Genomic DNA, 20,365 nt, shown 5'->3' on the forward strand with positions numbered 1-20,365 from the left:
GTTTTAAAAGACACAACAATGACCTTGATTAAGGATAAGATTATGATTCATCGAAAGATAGAACAATTTGAAAATTATAATAGAAAACTAAATATTCGAGTACTGAATTTCCCTAAGTCACCATCCTTAAATTCGTATGATTTCTTCAAAAAATATTTAATGGATGTACTTAAGTTTCCCCAGCAGGCAATTCCACCATTAAATAAGGTATATTACATTCCAACTTTTTCCTCTAAGGTGGATGAGGAAGGAAATTTAGTACAGGAAAGAAATGTCTTGCAGGAAAAAAATTGAAAAAGGTGAATTATCAGCTATTTTGGAAGACTCCCTTTATTAGTATCTTTTGTATTTGAACAAGACTTGAATTCAGTGATGAAACTTTACTTCCGTAATTCATTAGTGACATTTGCTGGGGAAAGGATTTGGATTTATCTGGAAGTCTCAAAAACTACACAAGACCGTAGGAAAGAATTTCTTGTTATGCGAGATGAAGCAAAAAAATTAGGTGCTTCTTTCTTATTGGCATACCCATGTAAATGTTTGATTCGATATCTGGGGGTTAAGTACACCTTTTTTGTGCCTTCACAACTACGTGCCTTTCTAGACCTTAAAAAGATTTCTAGTGATTTATGAGCATAACTGGAAGTACGATATATGGGTTAGTTAATTGTTAATCATATACCGCTTTCTTAATATTGTATTTTGCTTTAAGGAATCCCCTTTATGGGTAAATTGGATCTCTTCCATTAATGGTGGTCTAAGAAAGAGAAAAATTGGTATTCTTTCAATTGTAATTTCCTATGTACAATGTTTTATTTCTGCTTTTCTTTAACAAGTGTATTACTTGTATAATAATTACAAATCTGATAAAGAAAATTAAAAAAAAAACAAAAAAACATGATAGTTCACTTTTAACAATGTCCGTACCAGGCTCTGTGGATGATGTCACCCACATGAAAGAATATGCTGCCTGCTTGTCCAAGGATAACTTGAGTACTGCGATCACTTCTGTTCACCATATCTCAAGAAAAGATACAGTAGAATTAGAAAAGGACCAAAGAAGAGCAACCAAGTTGATAAAGAGGATGGAACTCCTGTTGTATGAGGAAAGGCTAAAGAGGTTAGGGCTCTTGAGGTTGGAAAAGAGACAGTTGAGGGGAGATGTGATTGAAGTCTACAAAAATCCTGAGTGGTGTAGAATGGGTACAAGAGAAACAATTTTTTACTCCCTCAAAAATTTAAAATACTTGGGGGCACTTAATGAAGTTAACTCGAAATACTTTTAAAACCAATAGGAGGAAATGCTTTTTCACTTGAAGAATAGTTAAGCTCTGGAACTCATTGTCAGAAGATATGGTAAGAATGGTTAATGTAGCTGGTTTTAAAAAAGGTTTGGACAAGTTCCTAGAGGAAAAGTCCATAGTCTGCTATTGAGACAGACATGGGGGAAGCCACTGCTTGCCCTGGGATCAGCAGCATGGAATGTTGCTACTACTTGGGTTTCTAACAGGTACTTGTGACCTGGACTGGTCACTGTGGAAACAGGATACTGGGCTAGATGGACCATTGGTCTAACCCAGTTCTTATAGCACAAATGGCTGCCACAAATGCTGAAGTTAGCGGCCGCACTAAAAGCAGCTGCCGATCACGTCAATCACGCACTGGCGCCTGTTAGAGCATCACACCTCAAAAATCTAAATAGTCAAGGGCTTGCCATCAGCTGATCACAGCAGGGGAAGCCCCGATCAACTGAACCGTCAGGACTCCCCAAAGCTGTGGCTTCGGGAAGTCCTGCCGGCTCAATTAATTGGGGATTCCCCTACAGTGATCAGCTGAACCAGCAGGGAGATCCTTCTTTACTCACTCCCCCCACCCACTGATCCCCCCAGCCCCCTCCCGCCATGCAGAACACTGCACACACAACCAGACATCCCTCCATAACCTTCAACATCCCCACATACCCCTCCACACACCCCTGTACCTTCGGATGAAACAGTGGCAGGAGGGATGCCCACTCCTTCCTGCCGATAGGGCCTTAGACCCCTCCTATTGCACCTTAGAACTAAGGCCCTATTTGGCTTAGGAGCTTAGGCCCCTCCCAGTGCATCCTAAGATACAGAGGGGGGGATGTCGGAGGGGTGTTGGGGGGATGTGTGGGGTGTCGGGTTCGGCGGGAGGGTGCTCTCTTTGGAGGGGTACTGGGGGGGATCAGTGGGTGGGTGGGAGAGATGAAATGGGGATCTCCCTGCCAGTTCAGCTGATTACAGCAGAGGAATTGCCAATCAGATGAGCCGTAGCTCAGTGATAAAATGCAAGCTGTCTCTGCACAATCAGTTTTCTAGATCATCTATTTTCAATTGCTGTGTGTGTGTTAAGAACATAAGAACATAAGAAGCGCCATCTCCGGATCAGACCTTCGGTCCATCTAGTCCGGTGATCCGCACACGCGGAGGCCCTGCCAGGTATACACCTGGCTTACCCTATAGCCAACCATATCTCTATATGCCTCTCTCAAGGAGATATGCATCTAGTTTGCCCTTGAAGCCTAGGACTGTCGATTCTGCAATAATCTCCCCTGGGAGAGTATTCCAGATGTCAACCACTCTCTGTGTGAAGCAGAACTTCCTGATATTAGTCCTGAACTTGCCCCCCCTTAGCTTCATTTTATGTCCTCTTGTCCGTGTCAAATTGGACAATGTAAATAATCTTCTCTGCTCTATTTTGTCGATTCCTTTCAGTATTTTGAAGGTCTCGATCATATCCCCACGCAGTCTCCTTTTCTCAAGGGAGAACAATCCCAGTGTTTTAAGTCGATCCTCATATTCCAGTTTCTCCATACCCTTCACTAGTTTAGTTGCTCGCCTCTGCACCCTCTCCAGCAGTTTTATATCCTTCTTTAGGTAGGGAGACCAATGTTGGACGCAGTATTCCAAGTGGGGTCTGACCATTGCCCTATAAAGCGGCATTATAACTTTCTCCGATCTACTCGAGATTCCTTTCTTTATCATGCCCAACATTCTATTTGCCTTATTTGCCGCTGCCGCGCATTGTGCCGACGGCTTCAGGGTCCTATCTATCAGTACACCCAGATCCCTTTCTTGTTCACTTTTTCCCAGAGTTGCACCTGACATTCTGTACTCGTATTCCTTATTTTTACTGCCTAAATGCATTACCTTGCATTTCTCCACATTGAACTTCATCTGCCATTTCTCCGCCCAGTTTTCTAACCGACACAAATCGCTCTGGAGTTCCTCACTGTCCTCCTGCGATCTGATTTCCCGGCAGAGTTTTGTGTCGTCTGCAAACTTGATGATCTCACTGGATGTTCCGTTTTCCAGGTCATTGATATAAATATTAAAAAGGATCGGCCCAAGTACCGAGCCCTGGGGTACACCACTAGTCACTTTCTCCCAGTCGGAGAACTTCCCATTTATGCCCACTCTCTGCTTTCCTATTTTCAACAAGATGCGTAAGCTCAGTGCTGTATCTGTGCGCTGCCCTCCAGGTCCAGAACTCTGCATTCCAGCACCCCTGTGAACCTTGTGAGCTCCAAGGTTAAGTTGTGAAAGGCCAGCAAATTGGTTAAAAATTGTTTAAATTGAAAAAACTACAGTTTTCACTATCAAGTCTGTCAGCTCAGATAGTACAGATTCGGAGCAAAGTAGCTGCAGAGCCTGTGGCAAATCCACTATCTTGTCATCCATCACTTGGCTGCAGTCCTTATCCTAGTGGTTAGAGGTGCTGCCTCAGCAACCTGAGGTTGCAGGTTACATTACATTACATTAGGGACTTCTATTCCGCCTATACCTTGCAGTTCAAGGCGAATTACAAAAGAGCTAACTGGACATTTCCAGTGAAGTTACAACAGTTTTGGGGGTTTTTTTGTTCGAGCCCAATGCTGCTCCTGGGCAAGTCACTTAATCCTCCACTGCCCCAGGTACCATAGCTAGATTGAGACAGACAGGGAAAATACTTAAGAGTACCTATTAGGCAATTATGAACCACTCAGATGGCTGTGCTGATGAATGGTATGTCAAATATAAAATGAACTTTAATTTGAACTTTCTTAGCTTTGGTAGCCATCAGAACTAAAGTTTTGGCCAAATATTTGTCCATATGCAATTTTCTACACACTGCTGAAGTTTAATGCTAATTACATTACATTACATTAGGGATTTCTATTCCGCCATTACCTTGCGATTCAAGGCGGATTACAAGAGAGTTAAAGAGGGTGTTTTACAAAAAGATTTCTGATCTTTTTTGGGGGAAAAAAGGAGTAGAGCAGGTTGATTTGGAAGTTCAGGGGGTTAGAGGGATGAAAGAAGGAAGCTTGAGAGGTTAGGACTTTTTCAGGGATTTTTTGAAAAGTATAGTCTTTATACTTTTCAAAAAATCCCTAATATGATGAAGATAATGGGCCAATGTCAAGGGATCGGGGGAGGACCCCGGAACAGCTCCTAGAAAAACATACCCATAGTCATTCACAGTATCACATGACTCCTCATGGCAAATTAAATATAATGTGGACAGATGCAAATTGGGAAGAATAATCCAAACCATAGTTACCCAATGCTAGGGTCCACCTTAGGAGTAAGCATCAAGAAAAAGATCTAGGTATAATTGTAGACAGTATGCTAAAATCTCCTACCCAGTGTGTGATGGCAACGAAAAAAGCAAACAGGATACTTGGATAGTAAATAAGACCAAGCATACTATAATGCCTCTGTATCGCTCCATGGTGCGACCTCACCTTCAGTATCGTGTTCAATTCCAGTCACAATATCTTAAAAAAGATATAGTGGAATTAGAAAAGATTCAAAGAGCAACCATAATGATAAAAGGGGCAACATCGACAATTTCTTAAATTAAAATACCTTTACTGTTACAATTAGGTGGCTTTTTTGGTTAACTTTCCTTGCAAATAGGTTATTAAGCTTAATGATATAAAATATGTTTTCTTCAAGTCTGCCCAATTTAGACAAATTTCTAAGCTCCAAATTTGCTGGTTAACCTGTATGTCCAACTATCAATTTAGTAACATTTATTCCATGATATGAAGAATATCAAGCCCTATAATGATTGCTTTTTTTTCTTTTTGAATGTCTTTATTCTTTGAATAGTGCTTTGCCACTATTAAACTGTGGAATGGAAGACGGAGCAGTAATATCTGTACGAGTATTATTTTAATGTAATTTGGTTTTCTTTATATAGATTTAAAATAGTGTCTCTGTCATATTTTTCTGTATCAAAAGTTTTTTTTATTGGACTTGTATGTTCAAATTCTTACAAATAAAAATCAAAATGATAAAGAGGATATGATTGAGGTCTATAAAACTCTGAGTGGTTTACAATGGGTAAAAGTGAATTGATTTTTTACTGTCTTTCATATAATACAAAGACTAGGGGGGGGACACTTAATGAAAGTACTGTACATGGAAATACTTTTAAAACAAATAGGAGGAAATATTTTTTCACTCAATGGGGTAGTGGAGGATTAAGTGACTTGCCCAGGAGCAGCATTGGGCTCAAACCTGCAACCTCAGGTTGCTGAGGCAGCACCTCTAACCACTAGAATAAGGACTGCAGCCAAGTGACGGATGACAAGATAGTGGATTTGCCACAGGCTCTGCAGCTACTTTGCTCCGAATCTGTATTATCCGAGCTGACAGACTTGATAGTGAAAACCGTAGTTTTTTTCAATTTAAACAGTTTTTAACAAATTACTGGCCTTTCACAACTCAACCTTGGAACTCGTTGCCAGAGGATGTAGTTACAACAGTTAGCATAGCTAGATTTGGGAAAAAAAAAAAAAAAAAAAGGTTTGGGCAAGTTCCTGGAGGAAAAGTCCATAATCTGCAAATGAGATAGACATGGGGGAAGTCACTGCTTGCCATGGGATCAGTAGCATGGAATGTTGTTACTATTTGGGTTTCTGCCAGGTACCTGTGACCTGGAGTGGCCACTGTTGGAAGCAGGAGACTGGGCTAGATGGACCATTGGTCTGACCCAGTACAGCTATTCTTGTGTTCTTATATAACATCTTTTTTGTTCCCTTAACTACAAACTCAAATAAGCACAAGTGAATTACACCTTTATTTTCTGAAAATCCTGTAAGATTCTATTGGTCTGGAAAGCTGCAAATTCTTTTGTTGTTAAGGGTCCATGCAGTACCTGGCAAAAAAACCAAACAGTATCAACATTCCATGCTATCGATCCAGTGCAAGCATTGACTTCCCCCATGTCTGTCTCAATAACAGATTATGAACTTTCCTCCAGGAACTTGTCTAAACCTTTTTTCAAATCTAGCTATGCTAACCGCTGTAACTACAATCTCTGGCAATGAGTTCCAGAGCTTAACTATTCATGAAGTGAAAAAATATATTTCTTTAAAAAAAAAAAAAAATATTCTGGGAAGAAATCAGGCACAAAGTATGAACAAACATGCTCTCCTCTTGCAAGAAATGTACCTTCAATTCTGGGCCAGCTTCCTTTGTTTCATTTGTATAGGGAGGGTTCCAGAGCTGAATCTTGTTTTCCTTTAAAATATTTGTAAGTCTTGACAAAAGGAATGACCACTCTGCCATCCTGCAAAAGAAAGCAAAGTAACTGAAATTATAAGCAGGCATTTCACTTCCATACAGCAATCGCAGAAGAAAATCTTGTCAGCCTCTGTAAAATGATCTGATTCAAACGGTGGCAGCAAATAGTCCAATGTATGTAGCTCATTATTCATTTCTCACCTAGATTATGGCAGCATCATATATCTGGGTCTGACTGAATCCTTCTCCAAAAGATTGCAAACATTACAAAATGCGGGGATTAGGTTATTAAGGAATGCAAGAACCTTTGATTATGTGATCCTCCTATACAAGAACTATCGTTGGCTCCTAATGCTTTTTTAAAAAGCAAATTTACTGTTTAGTTCATAAAGCATTATGGGAACATGAGCCTGCCTTCTTGAGCAGATGAACAATATGATATACACCTCCAAGGTGCTTTTATGATCATTACAAGATTTTTGGATGACACCCTTCCCCATTTTAAATTTGCCCATTGAGTCATTACTAGGGATAGAGCATTCTTCTGGTTTGCTCCAAATCTTTGGAATAGCTTGCCAAAAGAGATTAGGTCTGACATGAGCTATAAAAGCTTCAAAGGCTTGCTGAAGACACATTTTTTCAGAATGGCCCTAGATGCTGAATCAGGCAAATTTTAAGAGCAGTTTTATGAATAAGGGTTAATGTTAACTAAGAGTGAATGAGTTGGGTGGGGGAGTTTCCCCCCCCCCCCCCCCTCATAGTGTTAGGTCTTTCCTGTCCAATAAATGGAGTTCTTTTTATTTAACTTGATATATATTTTTTATTATAAACTGTCCTGATCTGAGGAGGCTGAATGGTATGTCAAGCTATTTAAATAATAGTATCTAAATCAGGGGTGTCCAACCTTTTGGCTTCCCTGGGCCGCATTGGCCGAAAAAAATGTTTCTGGGGCCGCGCAAATGTTGCAAGACAGAGGAGGGAGCCGGCAAGACGGTAAACACCCAGGAGCAGCAGAGGAAAACACTGCATCGCCCTCGATCGGGGCCGCACAAAATACTTCACGGGGCCGCATGCGGCCCTTGGGCCGCAGGTTGGACACCCCTGATCTAAATGGTGTAGATTAAATCACCATCCCAAGAATCCAATCTCAAACGTCAGGTTCCTGATCCTCAGAGACAGCACACTGCCATAACTATCGACCACTCAAAGAAGAGTGGTCGATAGTTATGGCGGTTAAAAACGTCTTGAAAAAAACGTTACACTGAAACATGTTGACACAGTGCTTATCCCAAAACTGACCACAAAAGATAAGTACAACTATTACTTTATAAATTAACGTATTATTAAAAACTATTTATGAAATAATTTAATATTTAAGGGTATTGCACCCATGAAGTGAAAATATTTAAAATAATTTAAAACATAAGATAGAATCTTGTGACGAAGTAACATGTTAATCTTTGGGTAGATGATTGATTTGACCCCAGTGTGTTGTCTCTGAGGATCGGGAACCCAACGTTTGAGATTGTGATTAGGGATGGTGATTTAATCTACACCATTTAGATAGTATTGGTTATTTAGACTTTAAGAAAAGAAATAAAGACCATACTCTTCAAGAAAACTCTGAAAAAAGAAATAATACCACAAGTCTCAAACTCCACCTCTCACTAAAGCAAACTACCCCAAACAAATAACCTTACCCATTTCTCACTCTTTTTGAAAATGACCAATTTTTTTTTTTTTTAGTAAGTTCTTGTTGTAATACATCTTGGATAATTCTTTTGTAATCCGCCTTGAACTGCAAAGTAATGGCGGAATAGAAATCCCTAATGTAATGTAATGTTATTGAGTATTGAGGACCTTTTCTAACAAAGCTGGTGCACAATTGATTAAAGCTTTTTAAATAAACATACATTTACTATCCCGCCAATTGTGAAAAGCCATCTGGATGGCTTAAATTCTGTGAACATAATATAGGGGGAAAACTAAAACATGAAATTAAAGGACAAGTGGGGCGGAACTATAATGAAAATAGGAAAGAAGATGGCCAAATGCTATTTAACCGGTCAGGAGCTGTTCCTGTCCAGTTAAATAGCGCTAAATATTAGGGAGGGGAAGTGTTTTGGGATACAAATTTGTACAGCATCTCTCCAACCTACTTAGATTTTTAAATAACAGGCTAGAAATACAACTAACTAAATAGCACAGTACTATGTAACAAGTTTTCATTAACAGTTTCACTTTCAACACGCAATGTTCAAAACATCAGAGTAGGAGACAATCAATGCTATTTTACAATAAGGAGAAACACTTATCAATGGAATACAGTACTTTTTTTATGTATAACTTATGCCCTTGAGAAGTAAAATTGGATTTTGTTTTTCATTTTTAACAACATAGAAAGAAAGGGCACCCAATATTATATGATGGTACAATGGGCTCCATAGTCAAATACACTAATATTTACTACTCAAGCTTTTTGCAAAGCACTAAAAGTTTTAATTCATATTAATATGACAATTAAGCATATCTCTAAAGAAAACTTTCATAAAGAAAACATTCATTATTATTAAAAAAAAAAAAAATTGCTAGAGACATTCTGAACCCGTTTAACTGTTCTTCTGTTAAATTCACAATGAATTTCTGTAAAATTAAATTTTACTGCTACTAATCATTTCTATAGTGCTAATAGTATACATAGTATACAGGTACTTTCTCTGTCCCTAGTGAGCTCACCATCTAAGTTTCTGTACCTGGGGCAATGGAGCGTTAAGTGACTTGCCTAAGGTCACAAAGAGCTAGTGGGAATTGAACCCAGTTCCCCAGGATCAAAACCTGCTGAACTAACCACTAGGCTACTCCTAAAGCTATTACTTTATCATTTAACCAACATTTTTCTTATAAGGTACATTATCTCATATAGTATGTCTTCACTTACCTGTCCCTGTAGAATCTTTCGTTCATTCAAGGGTGTTACAGCCAGTCTACTTGATGAAGTTTTACTTTCACTCTGCACTGCATCAACAACACAAAACCTCCAGGGGATTTCCTACCACTCATCTAAATCAGCAGTATGGTTTAGTCATTTCAAAGAGCTATTTAAGTCCAAAGTGCAATGGAAACCAGTTTGCTGTGTTTTTTTTCCCCTGTATAAATATATAATTACTGTAAAAAGAGATTAGGGGCTTACCTTGCTAATTAATATCTTTTCAAGCAGATAGTCATTTTGGAGAACAGGGTATTCACCAAAATTCAATATCTAGAGAAGTGTATAATATCAACTATATAGACAAAATCACTTCCTCATACACAATATTACTGCAATCCTGCAGCGTTCTTTATGCCATGCCTCAGAGACCACGTATTTCAGCAACTCGTGCTAAATATATGTGGTGGTCAAAGTCTCAATCATTGGCAAAAAATGGCAATTATAGGTACAATTTTAACTTAAATTTACTTTTTTGTAATAAAAGAGAAATTTACTCTTTGTACTGGATTTAAATTACTTTTAAGTATAAATGTAATAACATCTTTCTATGGCCACAAATATCATGAGAATTGTAAAAAATAGTGCCTATACTTTTTAAATTCAAGCACTTATCTTAAGTCAGTCTGTGCACTGCTTTAGTCCCAACGGGGGCCACTGTTTCACCTGGAGTGGCTTCTTCAGGGGAAAACGTGGACAGTGCCTGTAACAGATAATAGAGGCTTTAAAATGTATTTTAACATTATTCAGACATTTGTGAAAACATTAGATTGTTAAATTTTAAGTCTATGTGTTAATAAAAGTCCAGCAAACTTACGAGAATGAAATTGCTCTCAGTGTACAATTCTCAAAAAATGGCGTCGGTAACTAACTAAATTGAGCCCTTTAAATTCCCAGCTGGGTGCGTGCCGGTATGACGTAAAAGACGTCAAAAACGTCATGCCGTCAACACAGCTGAAAGAGGTCCGAGAATCCAAAAAAAATCTGTTTATCTCTGGTTTACTTCGGCCGTTTTTGGCTGAAGACAAAAAATTTTTTTTGGATTCTCGGACCTCTTTCAGCTGTGTTGACGGCATGACGTTTTTGACGTCTTTTACGTCGTACCGGCACGCACCCAGCTGGGAATTTAAAGGGCTCAATTTAGTTAGTTACCGACGCCATTTTTTGAGAATTGTACGCTGAGAGCAATTTCATTCTCGTAAGTTTGCTGGACTTTTATTAACACATAGACTTAAAATTTAACAATCTAATGTTTTCACAAATGTCTGAATAATGTTAAAATACATTTTAAAGCCTCTATTATCTGTTACAGGCACTGTCCACGTTTTCCCCTGAAGAAGCCACTCCAGGTGAAACAGTGGCCCCCGTTGGGACTAAAGCAGTGCACAGACTGACTTAAGATAAGTGCTTGAATTTAAAAAGTATAGGCACTATTTTTTACAATTCTCATGATATTTGTGGCCATAGAAAGATGTTATTACATTTATACTTAAAAGTAATTTAAATCCAGTACAAAGAGTAAATTTCTCTTTTATTACAAAAAAGTAAATTTAAGTTAAAATTGTACCTATAATTGCCATTTTTTGCCAATGATTGAGACTTTGACCACCACATATATTTAGCACGAGTTGCTGAAATACGTGGTCTCTGAGGCATGGCATAAAGAACGCTGCAGGATTGCAGTAATATTGTGTATGAGGAAGTGATTTTGTCTATATAGAAAAGGGTATTCCCCTCATGCTCACAAGCCATGCAGAAATAATCCATTCCGGGTTTTCAACTCCTCCTCCTTTTCCAGAGGGCTCTGTTGCCCCCTTCAGTTTGTATCAAAGTAAGTAACAGCCCTATAAAGGAACACATAAGCAGGAGGGGTATGGGGAGATTCTCCGATTATAAATCTGTTCTACTCTGAAAGTATAACAAACAAATTAAACATTATAAATGAACAATCGAAACATTGAAATAACAATACCAATCAGAAACATTTATGAAGCTCAAACATTTCCCCTATGTGCTATAGCAATAGATTATTCTTCATATCCTTAAGGTCTGATAGATATAAAAATCTCAGTTTTGATTCGAACTTCCAGATTGAGACAGCAGGCAGGTGGAGAAATACTAACAGAGTGGGGTTCCAAAATGACACATCTACTAGAAAAGATATTAGCAAGGGAAGAACCTAATCTCATTTTTAGTGCAATAGGCATGTCATTCTGGACAGTAGGAAGGACGTGCAAAAGCAGTCCCAGAAATCTAGGGCAGGACCTCTGTGCCTGCTCATAACACTGAAGACCAAAAGATGGTGTCCTCCTGTGCTGCCCACATCCACTCTTTAGAACTTGGAGAATATATGCAGAGTGGACCAGGTCACTGCCCTACAAATCTCCTTGGGCGCAATTGCCCGAGCTTCTGCCCATGAAGAATATGCTTCAAGGAGACCGGCAATTGCTTGCCACAGGCAATATATGCTGACAAGATGGCCATCCTTATTCATCTTGAAATGGTGGCCTTAAAAGAAAAAGTCAGGACCACTGAAATGGGAGCCCTCTCACCCTCTCAGGTTCCACCTGATCCTTAGCACACCACTGTTGGAAAGTCATCCAGGCTTTGGCATAAGAAGCCATAGTAGAGGGTTTCTTCGAGCACAAAAGAGTTCAGAGAACTATATCTGAATAACTGTGCTTCATCAAGGCTGAATGCTCAGGAGCCATGTTGTAAGACCAAAGCACAGTGGGTTCTACATGGGCACTTGCCCCTGTCTGAGAAGGTATCGATGAAGAGGGGGCCAGAGTTTCTCGTCCCGCTGAAGACAGATGAGATCCTCAAACCAAGGGTGATGAGGCCATTCCAGAGCTACTAGAATTACTAAGCCAGGATGTATTGCTATCCGGACAGATGACCTGACCGGCCAGAGGCCACAGAGGGAACACATATAGGTGCTCGTAAATCTGCCATGACTGAACCAAGGCCTCCAGCCCTAGGCTTCCGTGCTGAGTATGTCAACTGAAAAAGCTCCTGGCCTTCAAGTTCTCTGCTGAAGCCATCAAGTCCACCTGGGGCTGACCCCAGCTCTGTACAATCAGACAGAACACCTTCTGCAAGAGGGACCATTCTCCCGGGTCCAGGATCTGTCAGCTGAGGAAGTCTGCATGAAAGTTGTCAACTCTGGCCATATGGACTGCTGAGAGATAGAGAGAGAGAGAGAGAGAAGATGAGCTTCTGCCCAGCGAAACAGAGGCGAGCCTCCTGGCCCAAGAAAGTGCTTCTCGTGCCTCCTTGATGATTTACGTACACCACCGCCATGGTGTTGTTGGAGAAGATTCGCACCACTTTTCCTTCCAGAAGGGGCTGGAGAGCGAGTAGCGCCAGCTGAATTGCCCAAAGCGCCAGACGATTGATTGACCGTTTCTGACAAGTCCACTGTCATAAGAGTCATCTACTCTGAAATCTGAAGAAGCCTGCCCTTGCAGAGAGCCTCCCCCTGAAGCCACCAGTTCAAGCTGCTGCAAACTGGCTCTATGCAGGGGAGTGGCATCTGAAAGGGATGACACTGCGGAGACCACTGAGAGAGAAAGGACTCCTGGAACCGATGCATGTGTACTTGGGCCCAGGGGACTGCCTCCAAGGAGGCTACTATGGATCTCAAAACCTGTAGATGCTAGAAACTCTCCGGGAGAGACAGCAGTTATGACTGTGTGCACAGTTTCCATGTGGAAATGAGAAATCCGCAAGAAGCAGTTGACCGACTTTAGACCCAGATTGGGCCTCCAGTCTTCAGAGCCTTTTTTTTGCACGATGAAGTATCTGCCTAAGCCCAATTCATGATCTGGAACGGGTTCTATCGCTCTGATGTCCAAAAGATGTTGCACAGTAGCACAGACTCGGGACTCCTTTTCCAGCCAACCTGCCAGAGATTCCAGAAACAGATCCAAAGGCAGACAAAAGAAGTCTATTTTGTGCCCCTCCTGAATGATGTCGAGCACCCACTGATCTGAAGAAACGCAAGTCCATTCCTGATAAAACTGAGAAAGGCGGTCTCCGATATGAGGAAGCCCAGCCTGACTTCTGGCTTCTTTGGGGCTTTTTAGGAGCAGCCGCTGCTCGGGAACCTTAGGCCGCCTGGAATTAGAACTGTTGTAACAAGGGAAGAAATCCTGGGAATATCTCAGGGAGGAAGATCCTGCAGAGCCCTGATGAAACCTGTGGGAAGAACAAAAATTACTATGATCCCTTCCCACCGACTGACCTGTTCACAGGGAGATACTTAGGGCAGTGCTCGGCCACACTGGTCATGAGATCATTCAGACCTTTACCAAAAAGAAGCTGTCCCTTGAAAGGAAATCTGCTCACTGTGGCCTTTGAGGCAGCGTCTCCAGCCCAATGCCATATCCAAAGAGTCCAGCGCGCAGACATTGCATAGGCAGAGACCTTACTAAGAACACAAATGAGATCATAAAAGGCATCTGCTATATAATCCACGCCATCCATTACCAGAAAAGTACTGCGCAATTTGGTATGATAGGCTCGCGCCATAAAAGAAGCAGCCACCACTTTGATACCCAAAGATGCCACTTCAAATGCTTTTTCAACACAATGTCTACCTTGTGATCCTGAGAATCCTTAAACTTCATTACCTCTTCACTACAGAGGGCTGTGCGCCTGACAACCTGTGCTATGGCAGAATCCACTTTAGGCTGATCAAAAACTTGCTGAAAACCGGGCGCAAGTGAATAAAGCTTAGACATAGCTTTAGAAGGCCAGAAAGAGCTCTCTGGAGTTCCCCACTCTTCTGTAACCAGCCCAAGAAGCTGCGGATGGGGTGGAAAAAGGAAGACAGTATATTAGAGTGGTTCATAACTGAAGCCTGAGAAGTGGAAGGAGAAGGATTCAATTTGAGATCTTTCAGAACATCAGCAATAAAAAGCTGGACAGAAACATGCTTAAAAAGCCTGTGTTCAGAAGGGTCATCACCTAAATCCAGACTCGCAGGGCAGCCGAGGTGCTCAGTCCCGGCAAGAGTATCGGCTAGATCCAATATAGAGGCAGTGTCAGGAGACAGCAGAGGCATAATATCTGAATGGTGATTACTGCAATCAAGGTATGCCACAGCCAGACAAGAGGAATCCCGAGCAGTATGCTCCGTCAACATGCAACAGGCTACATCAAACGAGCAGGGTCAGAATATGCTTTCCAGAGAAACCAAATAAATTCCGGCAAAAAGTCATACCCTGCCACCATGGCAGGGATCTGATGAAGCACACGTGCCGCACCAAAAGAGTCCCCAGACTCAGAACGCAAGCGCTTTGTGCCAGACTCCTGGGCAATATTTTTTTCTGAAGTCACAGACCCAGGTTGACTCTTCAGCCCTAGCGTACACAGAGGAGGTGAAGTCCAAAGCTCACGCCCCCTCCCCCTGCATGCTACGGTACACGGTAACTCATCCAGCACCAATCTGACACAATCAATGCACCCATCCAGCAGATTAGGGGCTGGGGAGTCCATCAGAAATAATTTTTAAGCAAATCGAGGGGTATTGAGGCAGAAATAAAACTTTGAAAAAAAGATCATTGAAAATAAACAAAACCAAATAGCAATTTGGGGTCTGGGGAGGTGGGAGACCTGAACCCTACCCTCAGAAACTGTGAAAAACGTATTTAAACACTTCTACCAAGCCACCCGGAAGTTCACATAGGAAATAATGGAGGATTTATTCAGTTCCAGCAGTGTCTGCCTGTCAGCACTTACACAGCAGCTGAATGGAGAGAAAGGATTTGCTGCCTCAGAAACTTCACCAAACGACCAAAGTTGAAGATCTTCTGACTGCCAGTCGGCGAGACACCGACTATGACCTCCAATCCCACAGAACCTCGCTACGAGGTCAGGGGCGGGAAAGGCAGCCTGCGCCTTGAAACTTGGGTGGGTTTCACTCCAAACGCATACAGCCTGCATTTAAAACCCGTGATAAGATCAGCGGGCAAGCAAACTGCCAGGGGAAGGGACCCTGAGTCTAGGAAGGGTGGCACACAGCAGGCTGGCTTCACAGATTCATCAGAGTTTCTCTGTGTAGCAGCAGTCCAGCACAATGGGTCTGCGTCCTTTCCTCTGATAGGGGACCATCGGCATGGGGTCTCAAGGCACTGAAGCCACCGAAAAAGCGAACTTTAATAGAAAAAATAAGAAAAAGAAGCAGAGCAACTGCAAGAGACTTCTTCAAGGACTGCTTGCAGAAATTGAAACTAGATATGTTTCTAGCTCTCAGGCTAAGGGGGTGGAGCATGTGCTCAGAAAAGTGTTTGGATTTCTGCAAATCCCAGATTGCAGGTTGGGATTGAACACCTAGTGTATGGAATCTGGAAGGGACATAACAGAATACTGGGTTATGCTAGTATTCTATACATAACCTGGGTATCCAGATGACATTATAGAATAGGTCTTAATATAAGCCCTACCCCCAAAATAAGCCCTAGTTAGATCGCCCCCAAGCTCCTCTCGAATGTCCCCAACACTCCCCGACTCCATCCCTGGACTTGCCGCTGGCAGCAGCGCTCCATTCCCCCCTGCCGCGTAGCCGAATCCCACTGACCCTCAAACCCATCCCCCTGAGCAGCATCTTTCCATCTCTCCCTCCCATCTAAACCCTGCCGACCCTCCCACCGCGAGACCAACATACCTCCCTCCAAACAGTAGCATCAGCAGTACTTTAAACAGGCTGCTTTATGGTCTTCTCCCGTCGGGTCCTACCCTCCGCCGCATCACTGATGATGCCATCAGCAAAACGGCACAGGGAAGGCTCCGGCAGGAGAAGGCCACGGAGTAGCCTGTTTAAATTGCTGCTGTTTGGAAGGAGGTATGTTGGTCTCGCGATGGGAGAGTCGACATGGTTCTGCTGCGGGGGGAGGAATGGAAAGATGCTGCAGAGGGAAGGTACAAGGGGATGGGTGAGAGGGGAGGAAAGATGCTGCACATGTGGGGGAGAGAAAGGAAAGAAGAATTGGGGTGGAGGAGAGGAAGGGAGAGATGATCATTGTACATGAAACATGATGGCAGATAAAGGCCAAATGGCCTATCTAGTCTGCCCATCCGCAGTAACCATTATCTCTTTCTCTCTCCGAGAGATCCCACGTGCCTATCCCAGGCCCTTTTGAATTCAGACACAGACTCTTTCTCCACCACCTCTTCCGGGAGATTGTTACATGCATCTACCACCCTTTCTGTAAAAAAGTATTTCCTTAGATTACTCCGGAGCCTATCACTTCTTAACTTCATCCTATGCCCTCTCATTGCATTGTTTCCTTTCAAATTAAAGAGACTTGACTCATGTGCATTTACATTACGTAGGTATTTAAATGTCTCTCAAGCAAAAAGTCAGAGTAATAACTTAATTCAAAAACACAAAATTTGATATATTACTCACCAGAGATGGGCTAGACACCCCCGATAAACATTTCATCAAAAAGCGGAGAAAAAGCCTCAAAATTCATATGTGTCAGCAGCCAATAATCAAAAATGATATACGTTCAAATCTGCTTCATTTACTATCATAGGCAAAAAAACTCCACCACCACTGAAATGTAATTATCAAAAGGGTCAAAAAACCCATCGCTGTGCACAGGAAAAGAAAAACCAAAAAGTTTTACTTAGCTTAGGATCCATGGTCCAAACAACACCATAGATGAAAAAGTCTGGCCAGACAAGATGACAACAGCAGCGCTCACAAGATGAACACTCCAAAGACCATGTCCATATCCAGTTCGAATTCCAAGAAGTCCCTTGTTTTGCCTCCCAAGGGGCTTCTTCAGGGAATTCAGCTGAAAACTCTGCTCCTGTTCCCATGCACGCCGGAACAAGAAATAGCTGTTGCTTAAAAAGAACACGAAAATTCCACTTCCAGAGGCACTTCCGGGTCATGGCAGCTGCAACTGGTCCAAGTGAAACGGAACAGCTGATGATGTCAACACACTCCATACTGTCAGTCATCCAAAGAACGCAACCCATTCTACCCGCTGGTTGAGCCCGTTGGGCCATAAAGTGTCCAGATAAAAAATCCAGCACTGTTCATGCTGATATAAAAGACGCTTCACATTGCCCCTGCGCAATGTAACAGGGACATGCTCCAACACAAAACAGTTAAACTCTTCAAAACTGTGCCGTTCTTTGACACAATGTCGGGTAAGGATATCAACTTTTTTTGTGTGTACTATATAAGACCAGTGTTCAAACAACCGCGTCTTAAAACTCCTAGCAGTATGGCCAATGTAAGAAAGCCCACAAGGGCACGTCATCCCATAGACCACTCCTATCGTTTCACATGTGGTCCAAGAACGTAACTTCACTGGGATCAGTGCCGTGTTGCCCTCCTACATGACATCACAAGCTGCACATTTGCCCTGGTAGAAGAGCAGTGAAGTTATGTTCTTGTGGGCTTTCTAAGGAAGTCCCTAATTGGCTGAGGTGCCCCGGCCCCTCCAAAGGGAGGAACCCGAGGCTCCTCAGCCAATCAGTGCCTTAGGCCTCTCCCTGTGCATCAGAATATGCACAGAGGCGGGGCCTAAGACCTCTATTGGGTGGCGGCAGGCAGTAGAGTAGGAGCAGGAGGAGTTTCCTCTTGCTCCCGAAGATTTTGGCGGTGTGTAAGAGCACCCCTCCTGCTCCCGAAGATGTTGGTGAGCATTGCCCAAGGAGCAGGAGGGACCGGGCACCCCTCCTGCTCCCAACTATTTTACAGGTACCGGGGTGGGTGGGCCGGGCCCGACCGCCTGGGCCAACCAGGGCAGGGCCAGGGGGTGGGAGGCCTAGGAGCAGAAAGGACTGAGCATCCCTCCTGCTCACAACTTTTTACTGCCAGGATGGGCCGTGCCAGTCGGTGGGGGAGAGGGCAATGCTGCAAGCATGCAGCATTTTTTTTTTTTTAACGCCAATGGCAGGAGGGAGTTGGTATCTCTCCTGCTTTTTTCTCCATCTCTCTTGCCTGCTCCTGAATTCTCCTGCTCTCTGCCACCGTTCTCCGCAGTGCAGGCCCACTTTAAAACCAAGGGCCTGCACTGCAGGGAACGGCGGCAGAGAGCAGGAGAGTCCGGGAGCAGACAAAAGAGATCTGGGCTGGGCTCAGCCCTGACAGCAGTGACAGGAGGCTGCTTCTCCTGTCACTACCGTTACGGTGTACGCAGGAGCGGGGATCGCTCTGGCCGTGGGTAGGGGGCGTGCTAACGATTGTCCCCATTTGCATGCAGGCCTTTACTGAATCAGTCCGCCGGCATGCAATAGGAAACAGATCGTGCACGGTTTGGAGGTTTGTTGAATCCTGCCCTATATAAAGGTTCTAATAGTAATTCCATCACTTTCAAACACTTACGGTAACTTTTATAAACAGAAAATAATCTCAATTTATCAAAACCTTTTTGCAGACCAATCAAAAATGGTGGCTACTCTTACATAGTATTTATTAGGGCAGGAGAGGCTCAAGGCAATATCTGCTGCCTGAGGTAAGAGAGCTGGCACCCTCCCCCCAAGCATCAAAAATGGGGGTGGGACAAGGGCTGCCCCAACTATTAGGCTTTCTGCTTTCACCCTTCTCCCCCCTAATCAGCATTTTTCCCATTCTACTCCCCCCCCCCTGCATCTACCTTCAATTTGTTGTAAAAGTTGCCAGGCAGCAGTAGCAATTGACAGAGCTACCCTGCTTCTGGTCCTGGTGTCTTCTCTCCACTAAGGCCCGCCCTCTCTGACAACTTCCTGTGTCCGCTGGAGTGGGCTGCAGTGGAGAGAAGACACCGGACTGGCAGCAGGGTAGTTCTGTGAATTGCTACCGCTGCCTGGCAACTTTTATGACAAAGGGTAGATGGGGGGGGGGGGGTGCAAAATAGTGATTGTGGAGGAGAAGGGTGAAAGCATTAGATGCTGGAAAGAGGAGGCAGGTGGAAGAGACAGCAGCAAGATGGCACTCCCTCAACAGTTGGCCTCATTATAGGGCCACCAATGCATTAGTGAGCCTGTAACTGCCTACAGTCTTCATTTGGTCATTTTTTAGAAAAGGAAAATGTTCATAAACATTTGATTTTTATAAGCTTAATCAACAACATCAACTTTGATGTACTCTAATTCAGTCACTTAAAATAGTTAATAAACATCTTTAAACATAGCTATGTTTTGTGCATCTGCATCAGGCTCATCAGAACTTTTATGAATTGCTGTTAAGGGGACCCCATTTGTGGTGCCACAAAAAAACACATGACTCCAGGGTAGCACAGACCAATGACATCCTATGATAGGTGCATCCATGTTTCATGACCCCCATTTGGGATTGTAACCCACAGGTTGGAAACTCTGACACAGAGCCCTTATCGTTACACAGGGTGCTCACCGCTTAGGTCTAGCCGGGCTAGAATTATTTTTAAATAAATAAAATAATCTACACACCATAGGGCCTTTATATAGAGCCCTACCCTTACAGCACAGTGTCATCATATAGAATCTAACCTAAACAGCAAGAATTGTACACAGAGCCCTATATACACACACCATGGGGGTCATTAAATTAGGCTTTTGTTTATTTCTGGTTTAATTTGATACCTACAAATTAGGGACCCCTGATGAAGGCGTGTTAACCGAAACACAGACCGTGTCGGGCCCCCTGGTTTGTCGTAAGGTGGTGACATTAACCGCAATTAATAATTGTTTCAATAAACAAAGCCTGCATCTCGTAGGCTGGTCTGCAGTTTCTTTTGTGCTGTGTCATTAAATTAGGCCCATCTATGTCAGGTTATACTAAGCTGTGCTGTAATGATAAGGTTCTATAAGATGATTCAGTGCTGCACAGCTATGACCCCCCACCTAATAGCAT

The 20,365-nt window shown here is 42.8% G+C and overlaps 1 protein-coding gene across 3 annotated transcripts in view; it reads right to left on the minus strand.

Annotated features, from left to right (window-relative positions):
• The window catches only part of NUB1 (negative regulator of ubiquitin like proteins 1), a 107,766-nt gene that overhangs the window by 86,897 nt on the left and 504 nt on the right, over nt 1-20,365 (minus strand). For all 3 annotated transcript variants that reach the window (XM_033931695.1, XM_033931694.1, XM_033931693.1), the window contains exon 2: nt 6,468-6,585. In XM_033931695.1, coding sequence (XP_033787586.1) covers nt 6,468-6,584 — 117 coding nt within the window. In that variant the 5' untranslated portion in view covers nt 6,585. The remainder of the gene's footprint in view (nt 1-6,467; nt 6,586-20,365) is intronic.

The sequence above is a fragment of the Geotrypetes seraphini genome, chromosome 2 (assembly GCF_902459505.1).
Source record: "Geotrypetes seraphini chromosome 2, aGeoSer1.1, whole genome shotgun sequence".
NCBI classification, from domain to species: domain Eukaryota; kingdom Metazoa; phylum Chordata; class Amphibia; order Gymnophiona; family Dermophiidae; genus Geotrypetes; species Geotrypetes seraphini.